Raw genomic sequence first — 26,586 nt, 5'->3', positions numbered from 1 at the left:
TTAAGTGTTCCCTTTATTTTTTGAGCAGTGTATATGACTCATTAAATGTATTTAATATATGGCTCATTAAATGTATTTAATATATGGCTCATTAAATGTATTTAATATATGGCTCATTAAATGTATTTAATATATGGCTCATTAAATGTATTTAATACATGACTCATTAAATGTATTTAATATATGGCTCATTAAATGTATTTAATATATGGCTCATTAAATGTATTTAATATATGGCTCATTAAATCTATTTAATATATTGCTCATTAAATGTATTTAGTATATGGCTCATTAAATGTATTTAATATATGGCTCATTAAATGTATTTAATATATGGCTAATTAAAGGTATTTAATATATGGCTCATTAAATGTATTTAATATATGGCTCATTAAATGTATTTTATATATGTCTCATTAAATGTATTTCATATATGGCTCATTAAATGTATTTAATACATGACTCATTAACTGTATTTAATATATGGCTCATTAAATGTATTTAATATATGGCTCGTTAAATGTATTTAATATATGGCTCATTAAAAGTATTTCATATATGGCTCATTAAATGTATTTAATATATGGCTTGAATGTTCATGCTGATCAAAGCTCTAACCAAATCCAGACATATTTTTTTTATTTATAAGGCTTTTGAATAACACTTCCGGTTTTGGTGGGAAACACCAGGTTACCTGGGAGAAAAGTGATTTATTCTCGGGATGGAACATTTGCAAAATACCTGGAAAATATTCAACCCTAGTCATTACCCCAGAAAGAGCTTCCTCAGGTGGGGTCAGATTCCTGTAGGTGTTACCTCTACTGGAGGTCTGATGCTGACACAGCCCATCCACCCGTCAGAAAGTGCTTGGGCTCCCGAGGAGCTGTTCAGGCCTCTAACAATTATGAGCCAATCATCTCTCATGTTACTGCATTGTGTGTGTGACCGGGGGACATCTACAGACCTGTAGTAATTGATAACAGAAGGAGAGAAGAAAGCAGAGGTTCTGCTTGTTTATATGACTAGCTTCCTTCCCCTGCGGAGTCCCCAATCTCACTGTCTCTCACTCTCTCTCTCTTCCTCTCTCTTTCTCTCTCTTTCTCTCTCTTCTCTCTCTCTCCTCACTCTCCTCTCTCTTCTCTCTTCTCTCTCCTATCTTCTCCCTCTCTTCTTTCTCTCTCTATCTTCTCCCTCTCTCTCTCCTCTCCTCTCTCTCCTCTCCTCATCTTCTCTATCCTCTTCTCTCTCCTCTTCTCTCTCTTCTATCTTCTCCTCTCTCTCCTCTCCTTTCTCTCCTCTCACTTCTCTATCTTCTCCCTCTCCTCTCTCTCTCTCCTCTTCTCTCTCCACTTCTCTCCTCTATCTTCTCCCTCTCTTCTCTGTCCACCATCTTCTCTCTCTCTTCTCTCTCTCTCCCCTATCTTCTCCCTCTCTCTCCACTATCTTCCCCCTCTCTTCTCTCTCTCTCCTCTATCTCCTCCCTCTCTCTCTCCACTATCTTCTCCCTCTCTTCTCTCTCTCTCCTCTTCTCTCTCCTCTTCTCTCCTCTATCATCTCCCTCTCTCTCTCTCTCTCTCTCCTCTTCTCTCTCCTCTTCTCTCCTCTATCATCTCCCTCTCTCTCTCTCTCTCTCTCTCTCCTCTTCTCTCTCCTCTTCTCTCCTCTATCATCTCCCTCTCTTCTCTCTCTCTCCTCTCTCTTCTCTCCTCTCCTCTCTCTCTCACGCTCTCACTCTTCTCTTCTTTTTCTTCGTCCTACAATTCCTTGGGGCGTCATCAGTGAAGGCCACCTTGTAGATGAGACGTTGGGAACCCAAAAGTATGTATGTGTGTGTGTGTGTCTTGTGTGTGTGTGTGTGTGTGTGTGTGTGTGTGTGTGTGTGTGTGTGTGTGTGTGTGTGTGTGTGTGTGTGTGTGTGTGTGTGTGTGTGTACCTGTAATGAGCAGCACATGTGTGTGTATCAGACCCCGGGACAATAAAGTTCACTCTATTATTCATTTCCCATGGCCGGTCGGTCGATGCACCTGTGACCACACACACACACACACACACACACACACACACACACACACACACACACACACACACACACACACACACACACACACACACACACACACACACACACACACACACACACACCATCTGTCTGTAATGACCACTCTCTCTCTCCCGCCCCGCTACACTGTGTTATAGTCTCTTGAGTGGTCATTAGAGGAGAGGGGGAGAGGGGACAACACTGAAGTGAGGTGTTTTGGTTTGGATTAGTAGTGGGGGAGGGATGGACCATGCCTGGTCAGTTTTAATCCTGAGGTAGCAGACAGATATTCTAGTCATACTGACTGTTGAAATGGGTATGTGTGCTTGAGTTTGTGTGTATGTGTGTGTGTGTGTGTGTGTATGTGTGTGTGTGTGTGTGTGTGTGTGTGTGTGTGTGTGTGTGTGTGTGTGTGTGTGTGTGTGTGTGTGTGTGTGTGTGTGTGTGTGTGTGTGTGTGTATATGCATGTGTATGTGTGTGTGTGTGTATATGCATGTGTGTGTGTGGTCTGCAGGCCTTCTCTATGGGAGGATGCAATCTACTGCTTAGTCTCTCTCCGCCCGGTCTCTCGTGCTTTCAAACACACACACACACACACACACACACACACACACACACACACACACACACACACACACACACACACACACACACACACACACACACACACACACACACACACACACACACACACATTAGTGGGTAATGGCGCGGTATTACAGGCCCTCCTCTTGGCCACAGAGATACAATTTTGCTGTTTTAAAGCTAATTTCCTGCAATTCTACACATTTTTCCATGGGGCAGGGAGAATATTTTACAGTTTTAAAGCGAGTTTCCTGCAATTCAACAAATTTGACATGGGGCTGAGATAAAAATGGTAGTTTCAAAGCTAATTTCCTGCAATTCTACACATTTTGGCATGGGTCAGAGAGAGCTTTCAGTTTCAAAGCTAATTTCCTGCAATTCTAAAAAGTCTTAAATGTTCCTTTCTGCAAACTTCAGGCATGCTGTCATGTGCCTTTTTCTCAGGAGTGGCTTCCATCTGGCCATTCTTTTGTGCTTCTGGCAAGTTCTCCCATCTTAGCCAAGGAACTCCGTAGTTCTGTCAGAGTGGTCATGATTCCATATGTGTTGTTTCATAGTTTTGATGTCTTCACTATTATTCTACAATGTAGAAAATAGTTTAAAAAAAAGAAAAACCCTTGAATGAGTAGGCGTTCTAAAACTCTTGACCGGTAGTGTATGCCTCATCACAATTATATCTCTAAGATATACAGACAGTTCCTTGCAGAGGAAGTCACAATTATTTGAATCACAACCAAGTCTCAAGTCACATTGTCCGAGTCTTAAGTCGAGTCCCAAGTTGAACCGGTCGAGTCTCGAGTCAAGTCCAAGCCTTCAATTCTAAGAACAAATGACATTTTTTCAAGCCAATTCTCAAGTCTATACATGCAATGACTTGTTCAGCTCCAAATCTGTCTATTTACTGAGGCTCCCAGATGCCCTTTTTATTATTTTATCTATAACACATTTTGATGATGTAATAATGAATTTTGACATCATATTCCAAATGCAAGTTAATTATCAATTTCAAGCAATTTCACACCAAAAGACCAGTACAACGGGCACACAGTCCACACCTATGCAAGTCATTGTTGTTTGGTGCACCATTGATGGTGAGCTTGCAAAGTAAACAGTTGTCACGGGATACTAGGAGTGGTGGTAGGAGTCAGGCGCAGAGAGCAGAGGTAAGGTATAATGTCCTTTATTCTTTCCGGCACAAAACGGTCAACGCCAAAACAAACGGGCGCGTAAACAAACGACCAACCCAGAACAACGGGCACACAGTCCGGAGAGAGAATACAAGGCGTAATCCAGCACATCCAAAAAATACAACGACAGCAAAAGTAATCCCACACAAACCTGGGCGGGCTAAGCAGGCTCAAATAAACACAAATCAAGACACACAATAGGGAACAGGTGCAACCAATAAGACCATACAAACAGAAAAGGAAAAAGGGATCAGCGGTGGCTAGTAGCGCCGCTCCAGCAGGCAGGGGAGCCACCTTCGGTGGGATTCGTGACAACAGTTCATAAACTTGTTTGCACTGCACCCGATCTTATAGCTGTGCAGCAAATCAGCAGTCTGTTCTCTAGCTCAGTGTTTCTCAAACTTTTTGACCCCCAACCCCTAAAAAGCAGGGTTCAAAGCTCGGATCCCCCCACGCAGGCCTATCTGAAATATGAAAATAATCAATCAAATCGCCTGTCCTATTGTTGTTCTGCCAAAGATGCCTCTGTAGTAGATTTCTAAATGGGATTATATGGATAATAGAAACGTCGGCCTACTAGGGTTTTCTCAGGCAAAACCTTGAGAAAATGAGCAAGTGCTTTCTGCTCACTAATCTCTGCGTGCTCTCCTTTGTGTGCCAATGCTGAGGACTGGTCATTGGTCAACAACCAAGTCGTGCAACTTTTTGGTTCTGAAGCACAGATTAGATGTTTTAATTTGGTATAATACCATTTATTAAAAACCAGATCAAATAGGCAAAGGTATGTATATAAAATACAAATGGTAGGCTATATGTATCCCTTTACAATATGTATGACTAATATGTAGTTTCCCCAATCAATTGTGATTTTGGAGTGATTTGTTTTGGCTTGCCCCGGGCAAGCGGACAGGCGTTAATGTCGAGTCCTGCTCTCTCTCCCTCCATACCTCTCTATCCCTCTTACCTATCTCTCACTCCCTACCTCTCTATCCCTCTTACCTATCTATCCCTCCCTACCTCTCCCACCCTCCCTACCGCTCTATCCCTATTCTTCATGTCCCCCTCTCCACCTCCTTCTATCTCTCTATCCCTCCCTCTCTCTATCTCCCTCTCTCCATTTCTGTCTCCCTCCTTTCCTCTATCCCGAGTGATCGCCAGTTCACAGCAAGGGGAAGGGGAGAGATAGAGAGAGAGGCAAACAGACCCCACAGAGCCCCAGGACAGCAACAATATTAGACCCAACCAAATCATGAGAAAACAAAAAGGGAATTACTTGAAACATTGGAAAGAATTAACAAAAACTGATCAAACTAGAATGATATTTGGCCCTAAACAGAGAGTACACAGTGGCAGAATACCTAACCACTGTGACTGACCCAAACTTAAGGAAAGCTTTGACTATTTACAGACTCAGTGAGCATGGCCTTGCTATTGAGAAAGGCCACCGTAGGTAGACCTGGCTCTCAGGAGAAGACAGGCTTTGTGCACACTGCCCACAAAATGAGGTGGAAACTGAACTGCACTTCATAACCTCCTGCCAAATGTATGACCATATTAGAGACACATATTTCCCTCAGATTACAGAGACCCACAAAGAATTCGAAAGCAAATCCAAGTTTGATAAACTCCCATATCTGCTGGGTGAAATACCACAGTGTCCAATCACAGCAGCAAGATGTGTGACCTGTTGCCACAAGAAAAGGTCAACCAGTGAAGAACAAACACCATTGTAAATACAACCTATATTTATGTTTATTTATTTTCCCTTTTGTACTTTAACTATTTGCACATCATTACAACACTGTATATATACTTAATATCACATTTTAAATGTCTCTATTCCCTTGGAACTTGTGTAATTGTAATGTTTACTGTTATTTCTTTATTGTTTATTTCACTTTTGTTTATTATCTATTTCACTTTCTTTGGCAATGCAAAAATATCTTTCCCATACCAGTAAAGCCCTTCTAATTGAAATGAATTGTGAGCGAGAGAGAGAACGATGAAGAGAGACGTGGATCCCATTTGAAATGAGCTGGTGATATTTGAGTGGGGTGCTCTGACAGAATTACAATTATTGGTGCTCTCACACCCCTGTCTCTCTACACCACTCCAATATTCTCTATAAAGGGCACCTCTCGCTCTCTCTCTCTCTCTCTCTCTCTCCCTCTCTCTCTCTCTCTCTCTCTCCCTATCTCTCTCTCCCCCTATCTCTCTCTCTCCCCCCTCTCTCTCTCTCTCTCTCCCTATCTCTCTCTCTCTACATTTACATTACATTTTAGTCATTTAGCAGACGCTCTTATCCAGAGCGACTTACAGTAGTGAATGCATACATTTCATAGATTTCATTTCATTAAACCCCACCCACTGCACTTTGCCATACCCTAGGTTTAGCTGAAATGACACCCCTGCACATGCCTTACTTTTATTTCCCTGCATCAGTAAAAGAAGGAATGCATCACCTATGCCTCTACTGCCATTCATCCCAATAAGACTGGTTTGGATTTCTGCCTGACCACAATAGCTGCCATTTCCATACCATTCTGGAACTTTGAGGGTTTATAACATAGCGCCTCTAGTAATTTAATAGGATCTTAATAATAATAATAGCACTTTTCGTACAGATTCTCAGTCACACACAAAAAAAAGATGTCAGGGAGCTGGCAATTCAGGGGAGATGGTCTTCCACAGCTGGACGATGATGCAGTTATGTACAGGAGAAGCTTTAGTCAAGCTGGTGTCGATGGGCCAGCTAGGGAGTAAGATTATTCAGACAGGCAGGCCCCGGAGCTATTCATCAGGCACCTTTGTCTCTGAAGTTCACAGCGACTCCTCCCCCGCGGTCGATACAGATTCACCACTGAAAAGTGTAGCACCCACCTGGGTGATGCTTCGTCAGCTATAAGCGCCTTAGAGACCACCACATGTCAGCAGTAATCAGCAACAGTCTCCTACAAGGCGAGCCTCTGCCATCCCCTCACAGTCCATCCCCCACAGTCCTTCCAGAAACCTGTAAGTCCATGGGTTACCACCAGATATTGTAGCTCAAGGTTATCAACCCCCCCCCAAATGTTTTTTTAAAACATTCTTCAAAAATCACTTAAAAAATAACAGCAGTAGGTACAATATTGACAGAGCTCTCTGCCTAGGCTTCCCTCACAGCACCATGGCAACTCTCTCTCCCTATCTCTCTCTCTCTCCCTATCTCTCTCTCTCTCTCTCTCCCCCCTATCTCTCTCTCCCCCCCTCTCTCTCTCTCTCTCTCTCGCTTCCCCTCCAGCTACATGTCAATGTAAATTCAAGAGCAGTGTATGAACAACATTATAGACACACCAGTGTCAGTCTTCGACGCCTGGTATTTTCAACACGCATTTCAATCTGTGTTGACACTGCCTGGGGCAAAGTGTGTGTGTGACTTTGTCAAGGAAGGTTATATATGTAGCGTGATTGTGCTTATTCATGTGTGTGTTGGCTTGAGACTCATGTATGAATTGGCGTTCATTGCTATGTTAGTCATTGGGCTGAAGAGGCCCAGAAGGAGACACTGATACATAATAAATGTATGTGTGTTTACAGGGAACTGAATGGGAATAACCTCACACGCATCACCAAGACTGACTTCTCTGGACTCAAGTACCTCCGCGTGCTGTAAGTCATTTACACTGTGTTCATCATCTCCTGTGCATGCACGCACCTGCACACAATTTCCCCATGCATATTGTCTAAATGTAATACTGTTAAGGATGCTGACGTGTCTTGACAATGTCCATCTGATCTATTTATGTAGACACTGAACTATTTCTGTCACTGTCAGTGGTTTTAGATATATTGAATGTTTCACAATAACCAACTATACAGTCTGATACACCTCTTATAAACTCACTGAAATGCTCTCTGCTGTCTTGGAGTGGCCCTCATACCATCAATTACCACACACACACACACACACACACACACACACACACACACACACACACACACACACACACACACACACACACACACACACACACGGGTGTTTGTGTGTGCAGGTGTCCCAGATGTTGAAGCCCCTCACTGCCTCTGCGAAGCAAGCACTACTATTTTAGAGCCACGTCACTACCCCTTTCATACCTGCCTCTTCCACGTCACTAGCCCTTTCATACCTGCCTCTTCCACGTCACTACCCCTTTCATACCTGCCTCTTCCACGTCACTACCCCTTTCATACCTGCCTCTTCTACGTCACTACCCCTTTCATACCTGCCTCTTCCACGTCACTAGCCCTTTCATACCTGCCTCTTCCACGTCACTACCCCTTTCATACCTGCCTCTTCCACGTCACTACCCCTTTCATACCTGCCTCTTCCACGTCACTACCCCTTTCATACCTGCCTCTTCCACGTCACTACCCCTTTAATATCCCCTCTCCCAATTACCTTCCCCTTTAATATCCCCCTCTCCCACTTACCTTCCCCTTTCATCCCCCCCTCTCCCACTTACCTTCCCCTTTAATATCCCCTCTCCCACTTACCTTCACCTTTAATATCCCCTCTCCCACTTACCTTCCCCTTTAATATCCCCTCTCCCAGTTACCTTCCCCTTTAATATCCCCTCTCCCACTTACCTTCACCTTTAATATCCCCTCTCCCAGTTACCTTCCCCTTTAATATCCCCTCTCCCACTTACCTTCCCCTTTCATACCCCCCTCTCCCACTTACCTTCACCTTTAATATCCCCTCTCCCAATTACCTTCCCCTTTAATATCCCCTCTCCCACTTACCTTCCCCTTTAATATCCCCTCTCCCACTTACCTTCCCCTTTAATATCCCCTCTCCCACTTACCTTTCCCTTTCATACCCCCCTCTCCCACCTACCTTCACCTTTAATATCCCCCTCTCCCACTTACCTTCCCCTTTAATATCCCCTCTCCCACTTACCTTCACCTTTCATATCCCCCTCTCCCACTTACCTTCACCTTTAATATCCCCTCTCCCAATTACCTTCCCCTTTAATATCCCCTCTCCCAGTTACCTTCCCTTTTAATATACCCTCTCCCAATTACCTTCCCCTTTAATATCCCCTCTCCCACTTACCTTCCCCTTTAATATCCCCTCTCCCACTTACCTTCACCTTTAATATCCCCTCTCCCAATTACCTTCCCTTTTAATATCCCCCTCTCCCACTTACCTTCCCCTTTAATATCCCCTCTCCCACTTACCTTCCCCCTTTCATACCCCCCTCTCCCACTTACCTTCCCCCTTTCATACCCCCCTCTCCCACTTACCTTCCCCTTTAATATCCCCTCTCCCACTTACCTTCCCCTTTAATATCCCCCTCTCCCACTCTCTACTTCACAACCTGCCTCTCTCCCCCTATATACTAACCAAACCTCTATTTCCTTCTCCCACCATCCTCCTTCCCTCGCCCCTCTTTCCCTCCTTTCTCCCCTCTTCTTACATCCCCCCTTCCCCCTCCCCTCCCCTCCCTCACCCTCCTCCCTGCCCATCCCCCTCCTTCCTGTCCCCTCTGTCCCCGTTAAATGCCTCCATGTCTCCAGCTTGTCACCAGCGAGGTAGAAGGATTAAGCTCCTTACAGGGGCTCTAATATTCAGACTACAGCTTTTCCCTGCATGGCTATAAACCTTTTGATTCCCATAGGGAACACACAAACACACACACACACACACATACACGTCTCTCTGTTGGGGTCATGGCGCGGTGAAACCCTCATATATCTACCCTCACTGACTCAGCAGACTAACAGTGGCGTGACCTTTGACATTCACAACCCCCCATCGACCCCAGAGACAGTGTTTGTGACCCCAGAGGAAGGTCCTTACAGGAAGACCAATTTAACCTTACAGGAATAGACATTATCTGCTGGGGGACTGAGAAAACACCCAGACACACAATCAGAGAAACATGTCAGGAAAGAAAAAACAGAAACACGACAGACAGTCTGAGAAATCGAAGCATGCTGATTGGGCCTGTGGCTGTGATAATCTCTCCTGAGGACTTCCTGTCTGGAGAGGAAATGGAGGTTCACTCTGTGATACAGGAGCAGAAATGTTTACAATACATCAGATCTGTGAGGTTGTCTGGCACAATGGTACTAATGGATAAGCACCGTGCTTTCAAACTCTGCATACAAGGCCAAGCTAAATCGAGTTCAACTCAAGTATTTCAAATGTTTGAAACATATATTCAACCATTGTCTGCCACAGGGGCTATTTGAGGGAGGGATGGTGGGGGGTTGGGAGGGGAGAGGCAGAGAGAGGGAGGGGGAAAGGTATAAGGAAAGACAGAAAATTGAAATTGAAAGGAGGAAAAATAAGCAGAGAGAGAGAGAAAAAGACAGACGAAGAACCTGACCATAGTTTAAAGTTATCTAGATAAGCGCTTTCTCCTCTTATTCACCCTCTATCTAAATTCATGAGGGAGAGAGTGAGTGGAGGTGAGCAGAACTTTTCTCTATATTTATGGAGTTGGAACAGGAAAAGCTATTTGCATTTATATTCGATTGGGAGGAAACAGACTGCTGAGTGGAGCCGCGAGGCCTCACAGAACACACACAGAACAGTACTCTGGATGAAGGAACACTACTGTTGGCTCTAAGACCTGGACGCTTGCTCACCCTAAACTTTTATTGCAACACTTCCCAAACCATCCAGTGTGTTAGCTTTAGCAGTGTGTATGTGAAATCCAGTGCGTTAGCTTTAGCAGGGTGTATGTGAAATCCAGTGCTTTAGCTTTGGCAGCGTATATGTGAAATCCAGTGCATTAGCTTTAGCAGTGTGTATGTGAAATCCAGTGCATTAGCTTTAGCAGTGTGTATGTGAAATCCAGTGCATTAGCTTTAGCAGTGTGTATGTGAAATCCAGTGTGTTAGCTTTAGCAGTGTGTATGTGAAATCCAGTGCGTTAGCTTTAGCAGTGTGTATGTGAAATCCAGTGCATTAGCTTTAGCAGTGTGTATGTGAAATCCAGTGTGTTAGCTTTAGCAGTGTGTATGTGAAATCCAGTGCGTTAGCTTTGGCAGCGTGTATGTGAAATCCAGTGCGTTAGCTTTAGCAGTGTGTATGTGAAATCCAGTGCGTTAGCTTTGGCAGCGTGTATGTGAAATCCAGTGTGTTAGCTTTAGCAGTGTGTATGTGAAATCCAGTGCGTTAGCTTTGGCAGCGTGTATGTGAAATCCAGTGCGTTAGCTTTAGCAGTGTGTATGTGAAATCCAGTGCGTTAGCTTTGGCAGCATGTATGTGAAATCCAGTGTGTTAGCTTTAGCAGCGTGTATGTGAAATCCAGTGCGTTAGCTTTGGCAGTGTGTATGTGAAATCCAGTGCGTTAGCTTTGGCAGGGTGTATGTGAAATCCAGTGCATTAGCTTCGGCAGCGTGTATGTGAAATCCAGTGTGTTAGCTTCGGCAGCGTGTATGTGAAATCCATTGCGTTAGCTTCGGCAGGGTGTATGTGAAATCCAGTGCGTTAGCTTCGGCAGGGTGTATGTGAAATCCAGTGCGTTAGCTTCGGCAGCGTGTATGTGAAATCCAGTGCGTTAGCTTCGGCAGGGTGTATGTGACATCCAGTGCGTTAGCTTCGGCAGGGTGTATGTGACATCCAGTGCGTTAGCTTCGGCAGCGTGTATGTGAAATCCAGTGCATTAGCTTCGGCAGCGTGTATGTGAAATCACTCCATAAGCGTGTATGTTTGTAGCCTGCTCTTTGGACACACACACAGTGCTCTGACATCTCCATGGCCCCGAGGACAGCTCCACAGTGGGTCTCATTTCCCCCCTTTGTTCTTTGAACCACCCAGCCCAGGATCTCACTCCTGACTCCCCCTACCTCTCCCTGCCTCCCCCCTCCCCCTCTACATCAGACCACACTAGGCCTGAAGGCACAGTCGCCTGCCTCACTAACCTACCTTCAGAAATGCTTTACTGGCTACGATCCCTGTGATGCCCACCGGTGCCAAGATTCCACATCAAGCCCAAGACCAGGGTTTCCCAAACTCAGTCCTGGGCCCCCCTGGGTGAACACTTCGTTTTTTGCCCTCGTGCTACACTACTTTGGTTATTTGAATCAGCTGTGTAGTGTTAGAGCAAAAAACACAACTTCCACCCGGGGGAGGCAACTATTTCACATGCGCTAGCTTCAAACAATACATGTTGGTTTTATACACTACCACCTACTTTTAGAGAAATGCAGCACTATGTGATATAACCCCGTTTAACTAACACTTATCTCTCTCTCTTTATCTCTCTCTGTAGGCAGCTGATGGAGAATCAGATTGGAGCGATAGAGCGTGGAGCGTTTGATGACATGAAGGAGCTGGAGAGACTGTAAGTAAGCTTACAGCATGTTTCTGTGTGTTCATATTTCATCTCAAATAGGTTTAGGGTTTGGCCCTGTTTTATCATCCCTGTCCATCGGGGGTGGCGGCCTGGGAGCAGGCAAGTTGTGCAGAGGTTTTACCATGGGTTTACCTAACCCAGCCACAGCCCTGGCCCATCACTGGAACATCACGCTTTACCAGACAGTCTGTCGAACAGCTTGTAAACAGCAGGGTAACACAACACACAGACAAACACGCTCACCACGGGTAACACGGAAAACCCCCATACAGTATGTGGTGTAAGACACGGGACATAACGGAGCAGTACACATACACATGATGTTTAGTGTACAAACATGGCAGCCACACGGCCCCACTCAGTGTGTTTGAGGACGACATCAGAGACACTCTTCAGTTGGTCACTAAACCTGTGGTGAGGCTTGAGTGTACAGAGATCTAGGAGGGACCCAGCCAGCTGCTGCTCACATAGAGACCATTAATAACCCACACTACCACACGACCAACCTGAGAATATACACTAGAAGTATGGCCAAATGTATGTGGACACCTGCTCGTTGAACATCTCATTCCAAAATCATGGGCATCAATATGGAGTTGGTCCCCCTTTGCCACTAGATGTTGTAACATTGCTGCGGGGACTTGCTTCCATTCAGCCACAAGAGCATTAGTGAGGTCGGGCACTGATCAAATCAAATCAAAGTTTATTTGTCACGTGCAACGAATACAACAGGTGTAGACCTTACAGTGAAATGCTTACTTACAGGCCCTAACCAACAGTGTGATTTTTAAGTAAAAAATAGGTATTAGGTGAACAATAGATAAGTAAAGAAATAAATACAACAGTAAAAAGAGAGTGAAAAATAACAGTAGAGAGACTATATACAGTAGAGAGGCTATATACAGTAACGAGGCTATATACAGTAACGAGGATATATACAGTAGAGAGGCAATATACAGTAGAGAGGCTATATTCAGTAGAGAGGCTATATACAGTAGAGAGGCTGTATACAGTAGAAAGGCTATATACAGTAGAGAGGCTATATACAGTAACGAGGCTATATACAGTAACGAGGCTATAACAGTAGAGAGGCTATATACAGTAACGAGGCTATATACAGTAGAGAGGCTATATACAGTAACGAGGCTATATACAGTAGAGAGGCTATATACAGTAACGAGGCTATATACAGTAGAGAGGCTGTATACAGTAGAGAGGCTATATACAGTAGAGAGGCTATATACAGTAGAGAGGCTATATACAGTAACGAGGCTATATACAGTAGAGAGGATGTATACACAATGCAGATAGTCTGGGTAGCCTATGTGCGGGGGCATCGGTTAGTCGGGCTAATTGAGGTAGTATGTACATGAATGTATAGTTAAAGTGACTTTGCACTGATGTTGGGCGATTTGGTCTGGCTCGCAGTTGGTGTTCCAAAGCTGTTCGATTGGGTTAAGGTCAGGGCCCCCTGCAGGCCAGTCAAGTTCTTCCACATCGATCTCGACAAACCATTTCTGTATGGACCTCGCTTTGTGCACATGGGCATTGTCATGCTGAAACAGGAATGGGCCTTCCCCAAACTGTTGCCACAAAGTTGGAAGCACAGAATCGTCTAGAATGTCCTGATGTTAATGTTAAGTATGAACGGAGCCGCTAGAAACACAGTCAAGTCCTTTATAATTCTCCATCTCCAACCCAGTCTGTGTATCTGTCTATGACTCTGGGCCCACACAACAGTCTATGCTATATTACAGGCACGACCCGACCTGTCTCTCCTCTCCCATTCAGCCCCATTCACCTCCGTTTACTCCCATGTGTTTCCAATGGAGCACTGAGACTGAATAAAGCTGTGTTTTCAAATGGCAATTAGCATCAGTCTGTTCCTGATTTTGCTAATGGTTGTATTTGCATAAAGCCTTCCAGCCTCATTCATTCATTATCCCGGGGAGGAGAAGGCAGTGCCAAGCTGCCTTTAGGCTACAACACGCTCTTCTGCCTGTGCAAATGTTCTTGAGTAACCGTTGTTTTCTTAGTCCCCTGCAGATGCAAGCTGGATGTGTTCACATGACTGATACGTCTATAGGGGACTGTTGAAACGAAGTGTCAAAATATCTTCTTATAGTTGTGAACTGAAATACAATCTACTGATAAACAATAATGTATTGCTATGTGCAGTGTTGGTGTGCATTTTGCAGAAATAATGTACCATTCATCATTTAGTTGTGCCCCACAGTGCAGAGCTGATTTCCAGTGCATACTGGACCGGTACATAAAGTGAGCTACAAAAGTATTGGGACGGTGACACATGTTTTGTTGTTTTGGATTTGTCATGATACACTGACTATGAGGTTAAAGTGCAGACTGTATTTTCATCCATATCGGGTGAACATACGCACAAATATCATACGCCCCAAAAATGCTAACCTATCCTGTTATTGTAATGGTGAGAGGTTAGCATGTCTTGGGGGATGATATAAAATGCTAACCTAACCTCTCCTGTTCTTGTAATGGTGAGAGGTTAGCATGTCTTGGGGGATGATATAAAATGCTAACCTCTCCTGTTCTTGTAATGGTGAGAGGTTAGCATGTCTTGGGGGATGATATAAAATGCTAACCTCTCCTGTTCTTGTAATGGTAAGAGGTTAGCATGTCTTGGGGGATGCTATAAAATACTAACCTCTCCTGTTCTTGTAATGGTGAGAGGTTAGCATGTCTTGGGGGATGATATAAAATGCTAACCTCTCCTGTTCTTGTAATGGTGAGAGGTTAGCATGTCTTGGGGGATGATATAAAATGCTAACCTCTCCTGTTCTTGTAATGGTGAGAGGTTAGCATGTCTTGGGGGATGATATAAAATGCTAACCTCTCCTATTCTTGTAATGGTGAGAGGTTAGCATGTCTTGGGGGATGATTTTTGTGCATCTGTAACTTTCTCACTCATCATTATTCACGATTCATTCAGGACTATCCATAATCATGGTAGCATCCACATTAATGTAGAAGTGTTTAGAAATATATTGAAATCTTATTAACAATAAAAGTGACTCCAAAATGACACAGCACATTATTTACCATTCATTTCTATTGGACACAAGATAATCTGAAACATCCAAAATAAACAGCAAATGCATCCAACAAGTTTGTAGAGTTACAAGCATGATGTAGTCACTGAGTGCTAGGAATATGGGACCAAATACTTACGTTTTTATTAATTTAATACACGTATAAGGGAATTTGTCCCAATACTTTTGGTCCCTTAAAATGGGGGGGGACTGTGCACAAAAAGTGCTGTAATTTCTTAACCAAGCGTCCCACCTAGTCAACAGCCAGTGGAATCGCGTGTCGCGAAATACAAATACCTCATAAATGCTATAACTTCAATTTCTCAAACATATGACTATTTTACACCATTTTAAAGACAAGAATCTCGTTAATCTAACCACACTGTACGATTTCAAAAAGGCTTTACAGCGAAATAAAAACATTAGATTATGTCAGGAGAGTACCCTGCCAAAAATAATCACACAGCCATTTTCAAAGCAAGCATATATGTCACAAAAACCAAAACCACAGCTAAATGCAGCACTAACCTTTGATGATCTTCATCAGATGACACTCCTAGGACATTGTGTTATACAATACATGCATGTTTTGTTCAATCAAGTTCATATTAATTAAATATCAAAAATATCAAAAACAAGCTTTTTACATTAGCATGTGATGTTCAGAACTAGCATACCCACCGCAAACTTCCGGTGAATTTACTAAATTACTCACGATTAATGTTCACAAAATACATAACAATTATTTTAAGAATTATAGATATAAAACTCCTTTATGCAATCGCGGTGTCAGATTTTAAAATAGCTTTTCGGCGAAAGCACATTTTGCAATATTCTGAGTAGATAGCCCGGCCATCACGGCTAGCTAATTTGACACCCACCAAGTTTGGCCCTCACCAAACTCAGATTTACTATTAGAAAAATTTGATTATCTTTGCTGTTCTTCATCAGAATGCACTCCCAGGACTTCTACTTCAACAACAAATGTTGTTTTGGTTCGAAATAATCCCTAGTTATATTCAAATAGCTCCATTTTGTTCATGCGTTCAGGTCAGTATCTGAAGGGTGACACGCGAGCGCATTTCGTACCAAAAAAATTCTAAATATTCCATTACCGTACTTCGAAGCATGTCAAACGCTGTTTAAAATCAATTTTTATGCGATTTTTCTCATAAAATAGCGATAATATTCCAACCGGGCGACGTTGTATTCATTCAAAGAGAGAAAGAAAAACATGGAGAATTCACATGAATGCGCATCTCCAGTGTCATTGTTCCCTGCCTGACCACTCACAAAATCTCCTGCTGTTTTTCGCCCAGAGACTGGAGAGACGTCATTCCACTTTCTGGCGCCTTCTGAGAGCCAATGGAAGCCTTAGAAAATGTCACGTTACAGCAGAGATGCTGTATTTTCGATAGAGATGCCACAGAAGGAGAACAAATTGTCAGACAGGGCACTTCCTGTATGGAATCTTCTCAGGTTTTGGCCTGCCATATGAGTTATGTTATACTCACAGACACCATTCAAACAGTTTTAGAAACTTTAGAGTGTTTTCTATCCAAATCTACTAATTATATGCATATTCTCATTTCTGGGCAAGAGTAGTAACCAGTTTAAATCGGGTACGTTTTTTATCCGGCCGTGCAAATACTGCCCCCTAGCCCCAACAGGTTTTAACAGTTCACTCGATATGGATGAAAATACAATCCAACTGAAACTGACAGTCTGCATTGTATCATGTCAAATCCAAAGTGCTGGAGTACAGAGCCAAAACAACAATACATTTGTCACTGTCCCAATACTTTGAGTTCACTGTATCTTCTGTACTAATCATGTATTCTCTGTGGCAGGCGCCTGAATAGAAACCAACTGCAGCACCTTCCAGAACTTCTGTTTCAGAAGAACCCTGCACTGTCACGTCTGTGAGTACAATACACTCTTATGTCTCCTATCTTACAGAATCTCTTCGGTAAAAACTCTCTGTCTCACTCCTGTGAGTACAACACACTCTTATGTCTACTATCTTACACATTCTCTTCGGTACGGACTCTCTGTTTCACTCTTGTGAGTACAATACACTCTTATGTCTACTATCTTACACATTCTCTTCGGTACGGAATCTCTGTTTCACTCTCGTGAGTACACACACTTTCTCCATCTTAATCCTTGGATGTGAGTACCCACATGCCTTCTCTGCCTCACCCTTTACCGGCTTCCTGCCATGGAAGTGTGTGTGTGTGCTTATGAACACTGGATGAGTAGAACTCGGAGTGCGTTGTCTGTATTGTCGCCAATTCATCTGCAGAGGATGCTTGATGACTAATGTTCATATGACTGTGTGTGTGTGTGTGTGTGTGTGTGTGTGTGTGTGTGTGTGTGTGTGTGTGTGTGTGTGTGTAATGCTCATCTGACTGACTGTGTGTGTGTGTGTGTGTGCGTGCGTGTGCGTGTATATAATGCTCATCTGACGTGTGTGTGTGTGTGTGTGTGTGTGTGTGTGCGTGCGTGTGTGTGTGTGTGAGGATGATGGAATAATGTGGTATGTGAGTGTGTTGGGTAGCAGGGACAGTTTGATGTTGTTGGAGAGGAATCCAAACGGCTTCTAGAGGAAGGAGTCATTATCGCTGGTCATCTGGGTATGAAGTGCTTGTTTAGTGTTTGGTGTTGGCTCCCAGTGGTTTTATTCTCTCTCTACCACACACACACACACACACACACACACACACACACACACACACACACACACACACACACACACACACACACACACACACACACACACACACACACACAGTACACACACCCATGGCATGACCATTCCAAAGTAAGGCTAAACTTGAATGGGTGTTTTCAGAGGAAAATGAGTGTACCTGTCCCTGGTCGATCGCTCCGACTCCAATCATTACACTTCAGATTACCTGGGAATAATGAAACACTGGAACATAGAAAAATAATCTTCCTCTGCACTTCTCCAGGCCCTATTCCCAGTCCCATTCCCAGTCTCAGTCCTAGTCCCAGTCCTAGTCCCAGTCCCATTCCTAGTCTCAGTCCTATTCCTAGTCCCAGTCCCATTCCTAGTCCCAGTCCTAGTCCCAATCCCATTCCTAGTCCCAGTCCCATTCCTAGTCTCAGTCCTATTCCTAGTCCCAGTCCCAGTCCCAGTCCCATTCCTAGTCTCAGTCCTATTCCTAGTCCCTGTCCCTATTCCCACTCCCATTCCGAGTCCCAGTCCCATTCCTAGTCCCAGTCCTAGTCCCAGTCCCATTCCTAGTCCCAGTCCCATTCCTAGTCTTAGTCCTATTCCCAGTCCCAGTCCCATTCCTAGTCCCAGTCCCATTCCTAGTCTCAGTCCCATTCCTAGTCCCAGTCCTAGTCCCAGTCCCATTCCTAGTCTCAGTCCCATTCATGGTCTCAGTCCCATTCCTAGTCCCAGTCCTAGTCCCATTCCTAGTCTCAGTCCCATTCCTAGTCCCAGTCCTAGTCCCAGTCCCATTCCTAGTCTCAGTCCAATTCATGGTCTCAGTCCCATTCCTAGTCCCAGTCCTAGTCCCAGTCCCATTCCTAGTCTCAGTCCCACTCCTAGTCCCAGTCCTAGTCCCAGTCCCATTCCTGGTCTCAGTCCCATTCATGGTCTCAGTCCCATACCTAGTCCCAGTCCTAGTCCTAGTCCCATTCCTAGTCTCAGTCCCATTCCTAGTCCCAGTCCTAGTCCCAGTCCCATTCCTAGTCTCAGTCCCATTCATGGTCTCAGTCCCATTCATGGTCTCAGTCCCATTCATAGTCCCAGTCCTAGTCCTAGTCCCATTCCTAGTCCTAGTCCCATTCCTAGTCCATATCCTTATCTAATCATACCATTCCCTTTCCACTTCTAATACAGTCTAGTCCACTCCTGTTACATGTATGTAGTCTTAGGACTGTCACCACCACTGTACGCTACAAGTGCATGAAGAATATTCATGAAAGAAGGGATAACCTTGAGCCATTGATTGTCAACCAGACCAGACTCTGCCAGCCAGCAGCTAAATGACTGGATTAGCAGATCTCTCTGCTTCCACTTCAATTCATTATGCTCTTTATTTCCGTTACTAGTGGGCTTCTTTCATGAGGAATTCTGCTTTTCAAACACTTTCTGGAGAATAAGATGCTTGAGAATGTTGAACACGTGTTGACACCATTCCCTGTGTGCCAGCGCTGTGCGTGCCTGTGTTTTCTTCATTTTTCAGATTCTTTCCTTATTCCGTTAAGTTGACAAGGCCAAAGCCTGATAACGAGCATGCCAGCATTCATTTCAGCTGAAGAAGTGTATATTTGTGGAACTTATTTTAGCATATAGCCAATATCCTCACACCAGCCTCATAAGAGCATATATGATAGAAAATATACTTTATTGTTCCAAAGAACAAAACATTATTGTTCCCTGCACAGTAACTTCAAAATATCTCCCATCCAGTAGTCTTCTAGCAGACAGGCTCTACGTTAGTGTCATTAAACAGAGCAGAACCAAGACAAAGAGGTTCCTGATGCTTCGGAAATCATCACTGGGCTCCGTCTTTCTGTCACAACACGGGGTCGGTGCCCAGACTGACGTGGTAAGGCTATAGCCAGGAGAGAGTCACAACACGGGGTCGGTGCCCAGACCGACGTGGTAAGGCTATAGCCAGGAGAGAGTCACAACACGGGGTCGGTGCCCAGACCGACGTGGTAAGGCTATAGCCAGGAGAGAGTCACAACACGGGGTCGGTGCCCAGACTGACGTGGTAAGGCTATAGCCAGGAGAGAGTCACAACACGGGGTCGGTGCCCAGACCGACGTGGTAAGGCTATAGCCAGGAGAGAGTCACAACACGGGGTCGGTGCCCAGACTGACGTGGTAAGGCTATAGCCAGGAGAGAGTCACAACACGGGGTCGGTGCCCAGACTGACGTGGTAAGGCTATAGCCAGGAGAGAGTCACAACACGGGGTCGGTGCCCAGACCGACGTGGTAAGGCTATAGCCAGGAGAGAGTCACAACACGGGGTTGGTGCCCAGACCGACGTGGTAAGGCTATAGCCAGGAGAGAGTCACAACACGGGGTTGGTGCCCAGACTGACGTGGTAAGGCTATAGCCAGGAGAGAGTCACAACACGGGGTCGGTGCCCAGACCGACGTGGTAAGGCTATAGCCAGGAGAGAGATCTTCGAGTACTTTTAAAAAGGTTTTCACTCCCACAGGAAGACTGACGGTGTGTGTGTGTTTCTGTGTCTGTCTCCACACATGCTCTAAGTGCTCACAGGGGCTTGTTAGGGTCTGTCTTTAAAGGCCTTAACAAGAGGGGTTAATGGGAAAGCCTCCTGCCCTCAGGTGGAACTCTAATCCCAGATGTTAGCTAGCTTCCCTTCTCACTCTATAGCTCTACCTCTCTATCTCTCTCTCTCCCTCGCTCCCCCTCTTCTCTCTCTACCTCTCTATCTCTCGCTCTCCCTCCTCTCTCACTCTCCTTCCTCTCTCTCTCCCTCGCTCTCCCTCCTCTCTCTCTCTCTCTCTCTCTCTCTCTCTCTCTCTCTCTCTCTCTCTCTCTCTCTCTCTCTCTATCCCTCTCTCTCGCTCTCCCTCCATTTCTCACTCTCTCGCTCTCCCTCCTCTCTCTCTCCATCTCTCCAGTCATTAAACCAGCCCTCTCATTACTTGTTTACAGGACAATACGGGGTTGGAAGGTGAGTACCCAGCACATTTAGCTCTAGTAGTTTGAGCTAAAAAGTGAAGTTTGGAAGAGAAAGGTTGTTGTTACTCTCAAAATAAATGACAGAAATGCACTTTCACTGTAGCTCTTAGTGTCTTTTGTTCATTTTAGTCTAGAATGGTACAACACATTCATGCTATCTGTAGAAGATGGAGTTAGTTCTCTCCAACTTTCTAACTAACTTTGCAGTTACCTCTCTCTCTCTTTCTCTCTGTGGACGCCTGGGAGATAAGCGAAACTGATGAATGAGGAGTGGAGCAGATAAGAGATTATTGGAGATAATGAGAGATGATTGGAGATTATTAGAGATGGTTAAAGCTGGGTGATGGATGGAGGTGCCTGATAGTGGTGGGAAAGAATGGGAAAAGAGGAGGACTAGAGGACTAGAAGAGGAATAGAGAACTAGAAGAGGAATAGAGAACAAAAAGAGGAGTAGAGAATTAGAAGAGGAGTAGAGGACTAGAAGAGGATAGAGGACTAGAAGAGGAGTAGAGGACTAGAAGAGGAGTAGAGGACTAGAAGAGGAATAGAGGACTAGAAGAGGAATAGAGGACTAGAAGAGGAATAGAGAACTAGAAGAGGAATAGAGAACTAGAAGATGGGTAGAGGACTAGAAGAGGATAGAGGACTAGAAGAGGAGTAGAGGACTAGAAGAGGAATAGAGAACTAGAAGAGGATTAGAGAACTAGAAGAGGAATAGAGGACTAGAAGAGGAGTAGAGAACTAGAAGAGGATAGAGGACTAGAAGAGGAGTAGAGGACTAGAAGAGGATAGAGGACTAGAAGGGGAGTAGAGGACTAGAAGAGGAATAGAGAACTAGAAGAGGAATAGAAAACTAGAAGAGGAAAGCGGAAGAGTGCTGATTAAATGAATAATAACAGTGAAAACAGCAATATCCATCATCTTTAACAATCTGGTGTCCACCTCTCTCCCTCCGTTCCTAGTTCTTATCAATGCAGCTCTGTGATCTAGTCTCCTGGTCTGTAATTAGGTGTTCACAGTGTGAGAGCAGGAGGAAGGAGGAGGGAGGGAGGGAGGTACTGTAGGGGGCCAAGGACTCAGTGTAATAGGTGCCCTCAGGGAAAAGCATCTGGTTTTGAGTGGATGGGGGGAAGAGGAGGAGGAGGGGGAAGAAGAGTTGGCGTGTTTATGGTCTCTCTCAGGATCTCTATGTACTGCTGCTCGTCTTGATCCCTGTCTTATGTATGACACACAAACTGGAGGTAAACACTAGCTTGGAGGTACACCAGGGGCCTCCACGCTCCATGCAAAAAACAACAGCCTCTGTTCCTTTTAGGCTTAGTCCAAAAATACAGGAACAGGTATTTAGGTGTAAATAATGTGTGATGGTTCAACTGTACGCTCCGACCATCCACTACAACAAAAATCAGCCTGTGGCTGAATCTAGTTGCCTACCCCTAGGCTAGGGGTTGTTACTGGACTGGGCTAGGGGTTGTTACTGGACTGGGCTAGGTGTTACTCCTGGACTGGGCTAGGAGTTACTCCTGGACTGGGCTAGGGGTTGTTACTGGACTGGGCTAGGGGTTGTTACTGGACTGGGCTAGGTGTTAATCCTGGACTGGGCTAGGGGTTGTTACTGGACTGGGTTAGGGGTTACTCCTGGACTGGGCTAGGGGTTGTTCCTGGACTGGGCTAGGGGTTGTTACTGGACTGGGTTAGGGGTTGTTACTGGACTGGGCTAGGGGTTGTTACTGGACTGGGCTAGGGGTTGTTACTGGACTGGGCTAGGGGTTGTTACTGGACTGGGCTAGGGGTTGTTACTGGACTGGGCTAGGGGTTGTTCCTGGACTGGGTTAGGGGTTGTTACTGGACTGGGCTAGGGGTTGTTACTGAACTGGGCTAGGGGTTGTTCCTGGACTGGGTTAGGGGTTGTTACTGGACTGGGCTAAGGGTTACTCCTGGACTGGGCTAAGGGTTGTTACTGGACTGGGCTAGGGGTTGTTCCTGGACTGGGCTAGGGGTTGTTACTGGACTGGGCTAAGGGTTACTCCTGGACTGGGCTAAGGGTTGTTATTGGACTTGGCTAGGGGTTGTTCCTGGACTGGGCTAGGGGTTGTTCCTGGACTGGGCTAGGGGTTACTCCTGGACTGGGTTAGGGGTTACTCCTGGACTGGGCTAGGGGTTGTTCCTGGACTGGGTTATGGGTTACTCCTGGACTGGGCTAGGGGTTGTTCCTGGACTGGGTTGGGGTTGTTCCTGGACTGGGTTAGGGGTTGTTACTGGACTGGGCTAGGGGTTACTCCTGGACTGGGCTAGGGGTTACTCCTGGACTGGGCTAGGGGTTACTCCTGGACTGGGCTAGGGGTTGTTCCTGGACTGGGCTAGGGGTTACTCCTGGACTGGGCTAGGGGTTGTTACTGGACTGGGCTAAGGGTTACTCCTGGACTGGGCTAGGGGTTGTTCCTGGACTGGGCTAGGTGTTACTCCTGGACTGGGCTAGGGGTTGTTACTGGACTGGGCTAGGGGTTACTCCTGGACTGGGCTAGGGGTTACTCCTGGACTGGGCTAGGGGTTGTTAATGGACTGGGCTAGGGGTTGTTACTGGACTGGGCTAAGGGTTACTCCTGGACTGGGCTAGGGGTTGTTACTGGACTGGGCTAGGGGTTGTTACTGGACTGGGTTAGGGGTTGTTACTGGACTGGGTTAGGGGTTGTTACTGGACTGGGCTAGGGGTTGTTACTGGACTGGGCTAGGGGTTGTTACTGGACTGGGTTAGGGGTTGTTACTGGACTGGGCTAGGGGTTGTTACTGGACTGGGTTAGGGGTTGTTACTGGACTGGGCTAGGAGCTCGATATGCAGGCAGGATGGGGTAGGAGGTCAGTTCTATGATAAGGGTTACAACATTGGTAGGCTAGGTGTGTGTGTGCATGCGTGTGTGTGAGTGTCTATAGAGCTGCTGTCTATGCTGTCTGACAAAATCACAATTTTAGTAGTTCTTCAAAGTAAATAAGTCTTTTGTGACTGCTGAGTACCAACTATCAGTCAGTTAGATCATACCTCCTGAAGCAATGGCTCTCTATCTCTCTTACAGTTTTTTACGATTGCTTACACACTAAAATGTAACTTTTCCCACAATTAGCAAAACCTTACACTCAAGGAGCAAAACACAAGGCTAGATTTGCACAACTGTAAGCACATTGTCAGCTTCACACTATTTGCAAAACATTACACACAGTGATTTGCAAAACACTAAACACACTTGTATACATCAGACACAGAAGAATATCATGATGTCACTTCCTTGCAATTCCAAAGCACTGACTGTCAAATTACCCCACCTATGAGCCAATCTGTTAAACACAGCCATCAGCTGCACAAACACATGATTGCTAAATTGTAGACACACCAATCAGGTTTAAACACTATAAAAATGCAGCAGGTAGGTTCACCTGCTTTCAACCAAAATGGAAGGAGTCAGAAGAAGAGGGTGAGAGGAGGAGTACACGGAGAAGGAGGTAGAGGTAGAGGTAGAGGAAGAGGCAGAGGCAGAGGCCGAGCCAGAGGTCGAGGAAGACCTGAAGCAGGAGGAGAACGTGCACAAAGAAGAAGAGGACCAAACTTATCAAATGACATTCGTGCAACACTAGTGGACCATGTTGTGAACCACGGATTGACGCTGAGGGAGGCTGGACTGAGAGTTCAGCTAAATCTTAACAGATATACAGTGGCATCTGTCATAAGGACTTTTCGACAGGAAAACGGGTAAAAGATCTGTCTACAGTTACAGTAATCAGCCGCTTATTGTATGCACCATATCAGCACTTGTGATACCCCTTCCTGTGACATTGTACAGTAAGTTACATGTATTATTCTCTACATAGGATTGAGGGTCGGGAACGACAAGGAGGAAGGGGGCCCATATTCACGCAAGAACAAGAGAGAGAGATAATAAACATGGTTTTGGCCAATAATGCTATCAGGCTCAGAGAACTACAAGCCAACATTATCGGTGACCATGCCATTTTCAATAATGTCCATCTGGTCTCTCAGTCAACACTGGCATGCATCCTGAAAAGACATCAGGTTCAAATGAAACAACTTTATCGAGTGCCTTTTGAGCGGAATTCAGAGAGGGTCAAACGGCTGCGGCATGAGTATGTGGAGGTTTGTATTGTTCACTTTAGCACTGATGTTGCATACTGCACACATTACTTTTTTACATTGACTGTACACTAGACCTATCCTGAACTACACAATCTTGTCTTTCACTGTATTTCAGGGAGTTTTGCAGATGGATGCTGAGAAAATCCTGCTTGAATTCATATATATTGATGAGGCAGGGTTCAACCTCACAAAAGCAAGAAGGAGAGGCAGAAATATCATTGGCCACAGGGTTATAATCAATGTCCCAGGGCAACGTGGGGGTAACATCACCCTTTGCGCTGCCATTTCACAGCATGGGGTTCTCCTCCGTCATGCCAAAATGGGCCCTTACAACACACCTCACATTCTCGCATTTTTGGACCGATTGCACCACATCACAGCAGGTAATGAAATGCACCAGATGCAATACACTGTCATCTGGGACAATGTGTCATTCCACCGCTCTGCTTTGGTCCAGAACTGGTTTCAACACCATCCACAGTTGACAGTACTATACCTTCCACCATACTCTCCGTTTCTAAACCCTATGGAAGAGTTTTTCTCTGCATGGCGGTGGAAGGTTTACAATCTCCAGCCCCAGGCTCAGGTACCCCTCATTCAGGCCATGGAGGATGCCTGTGACCAAGTCGACGCCGCAGCTGTGCAAGGATGGATTCGACATTCAAGACGGTTCTTCCCACGTTGTCTTGCTAATGAGGATATTGCTTGTGATGTTGATGAAATTCTCTGGCCAGATCCAGCTAGGCGAAGAGATAATGTATAGTATGTTTACTGTAGTATTTTCTGTACAATATTGTCAGTTTTTTTCAGATAATTTTTTATGTTTGTTGTTGTTATTTACTGTAATTGTAACCTGTACTGGATACAGTATTTTACCTTTGTCTGTTTGCTGAGCTAACAGTGTTATGCACACTACTGTAGTAGCATGAAAACTGGGACATGTTTTGTTGTGATTCTCCATGTTGACATGTTGACTGATTTGAGTATATGGAGAGAAATAAATGATATTTCCCTCAGTCTGCAGCATTGGTCTTGTGTAGTGTTTGTATAGTTGCACTTTCTCTGTGTACTTCATTTACAGTACTCTAATCACTGACAATTAGACTTGCTAAATGTGTTTTAGGTTAGCAACAGCAGTGTGTAACTTGTTCAAAAAGATTGAAGTCATATGAAATGTGTGTGTTTCGTATGGTAACAAAATAATGTTTTTATGAAGTCGTGTATAGTTTTGACAAAAGTGTTCCATTTTGCAAATGATCTGAAATGTTGTGCTACTTTGGTGTAGAGTTGTGCTAATTATGTGTAGTGTTTTGACAAACCGGGCCCTGTTTTCAAAATTGTGCTTAAACAATTGAAAAAAACTGTAATTCCACGTTGGCATTATGGGGTCTTGTGTGTAGGCCAGACACACACAATCTAAAAGTAATCCATTTTAAATTCAGGATGTAACACAAGATGTGGAAAAATGTAAGGGGTGTGAATACTTGCTGAATGCACAACATAATGTATTGTAGCTGTGCCATAGGATTGTGGGTA

The 26,586-nt window shown here is 44.9% G+C and overlaps 1 protein-coding gene across 4 annotated transcripts in view; it reads left to right on the top strand.

Moving 5' to 3' along the window:
- LOC106589770 (slit homolog 1 protein) overlaps nucleotides 1-26,586 on the top strand; it is a 230,758-nt gene that overhangs the window by 11,946 nt on the left and 192,226 nt on the right. For all 4 annotated transcript variants that reach the window (XM_045710028.1, XM_045710026.1, XM_045710029.1 and 1 more), the window contains exons 2-4: nucleotides 7,388-7,459; nucleotides 12,057-12,128; nucleotides 17,056-17,127. In XM_045710028.1, coding sequence (XP_045565984.1) covers nucleotides 7,388-7,459; nucleotides 12,057-12,128; nucleotides 17,056-17,127 — 216 coding nt within the window. The remainder of the gene's footprint in view (nucleotides 1-7,387; nucleotides 7,460-12,056; nucleotides 12,129-17,055; nucleotides 17,128-26,586) is intronic.

Source organism: Salmo salar, chromosome ssa28, assembly GCF_905237065.1.
Source record: "Salmo salar chromosome ssa28, Ssal_v3.1, whole genome shotgun sequence".
NCBI classification, from domain to species: domain Eukaryota; kingdom Metazoa; phylum Chordata; class Actinopteri; order Salmoniformes; family Salmonidae; genus Salmo; species Salmo salar.
Note: the sequence above shows the minus strand (reverse complement) of the source record. Positions and strands in the feature narration are given on the sequence as shown.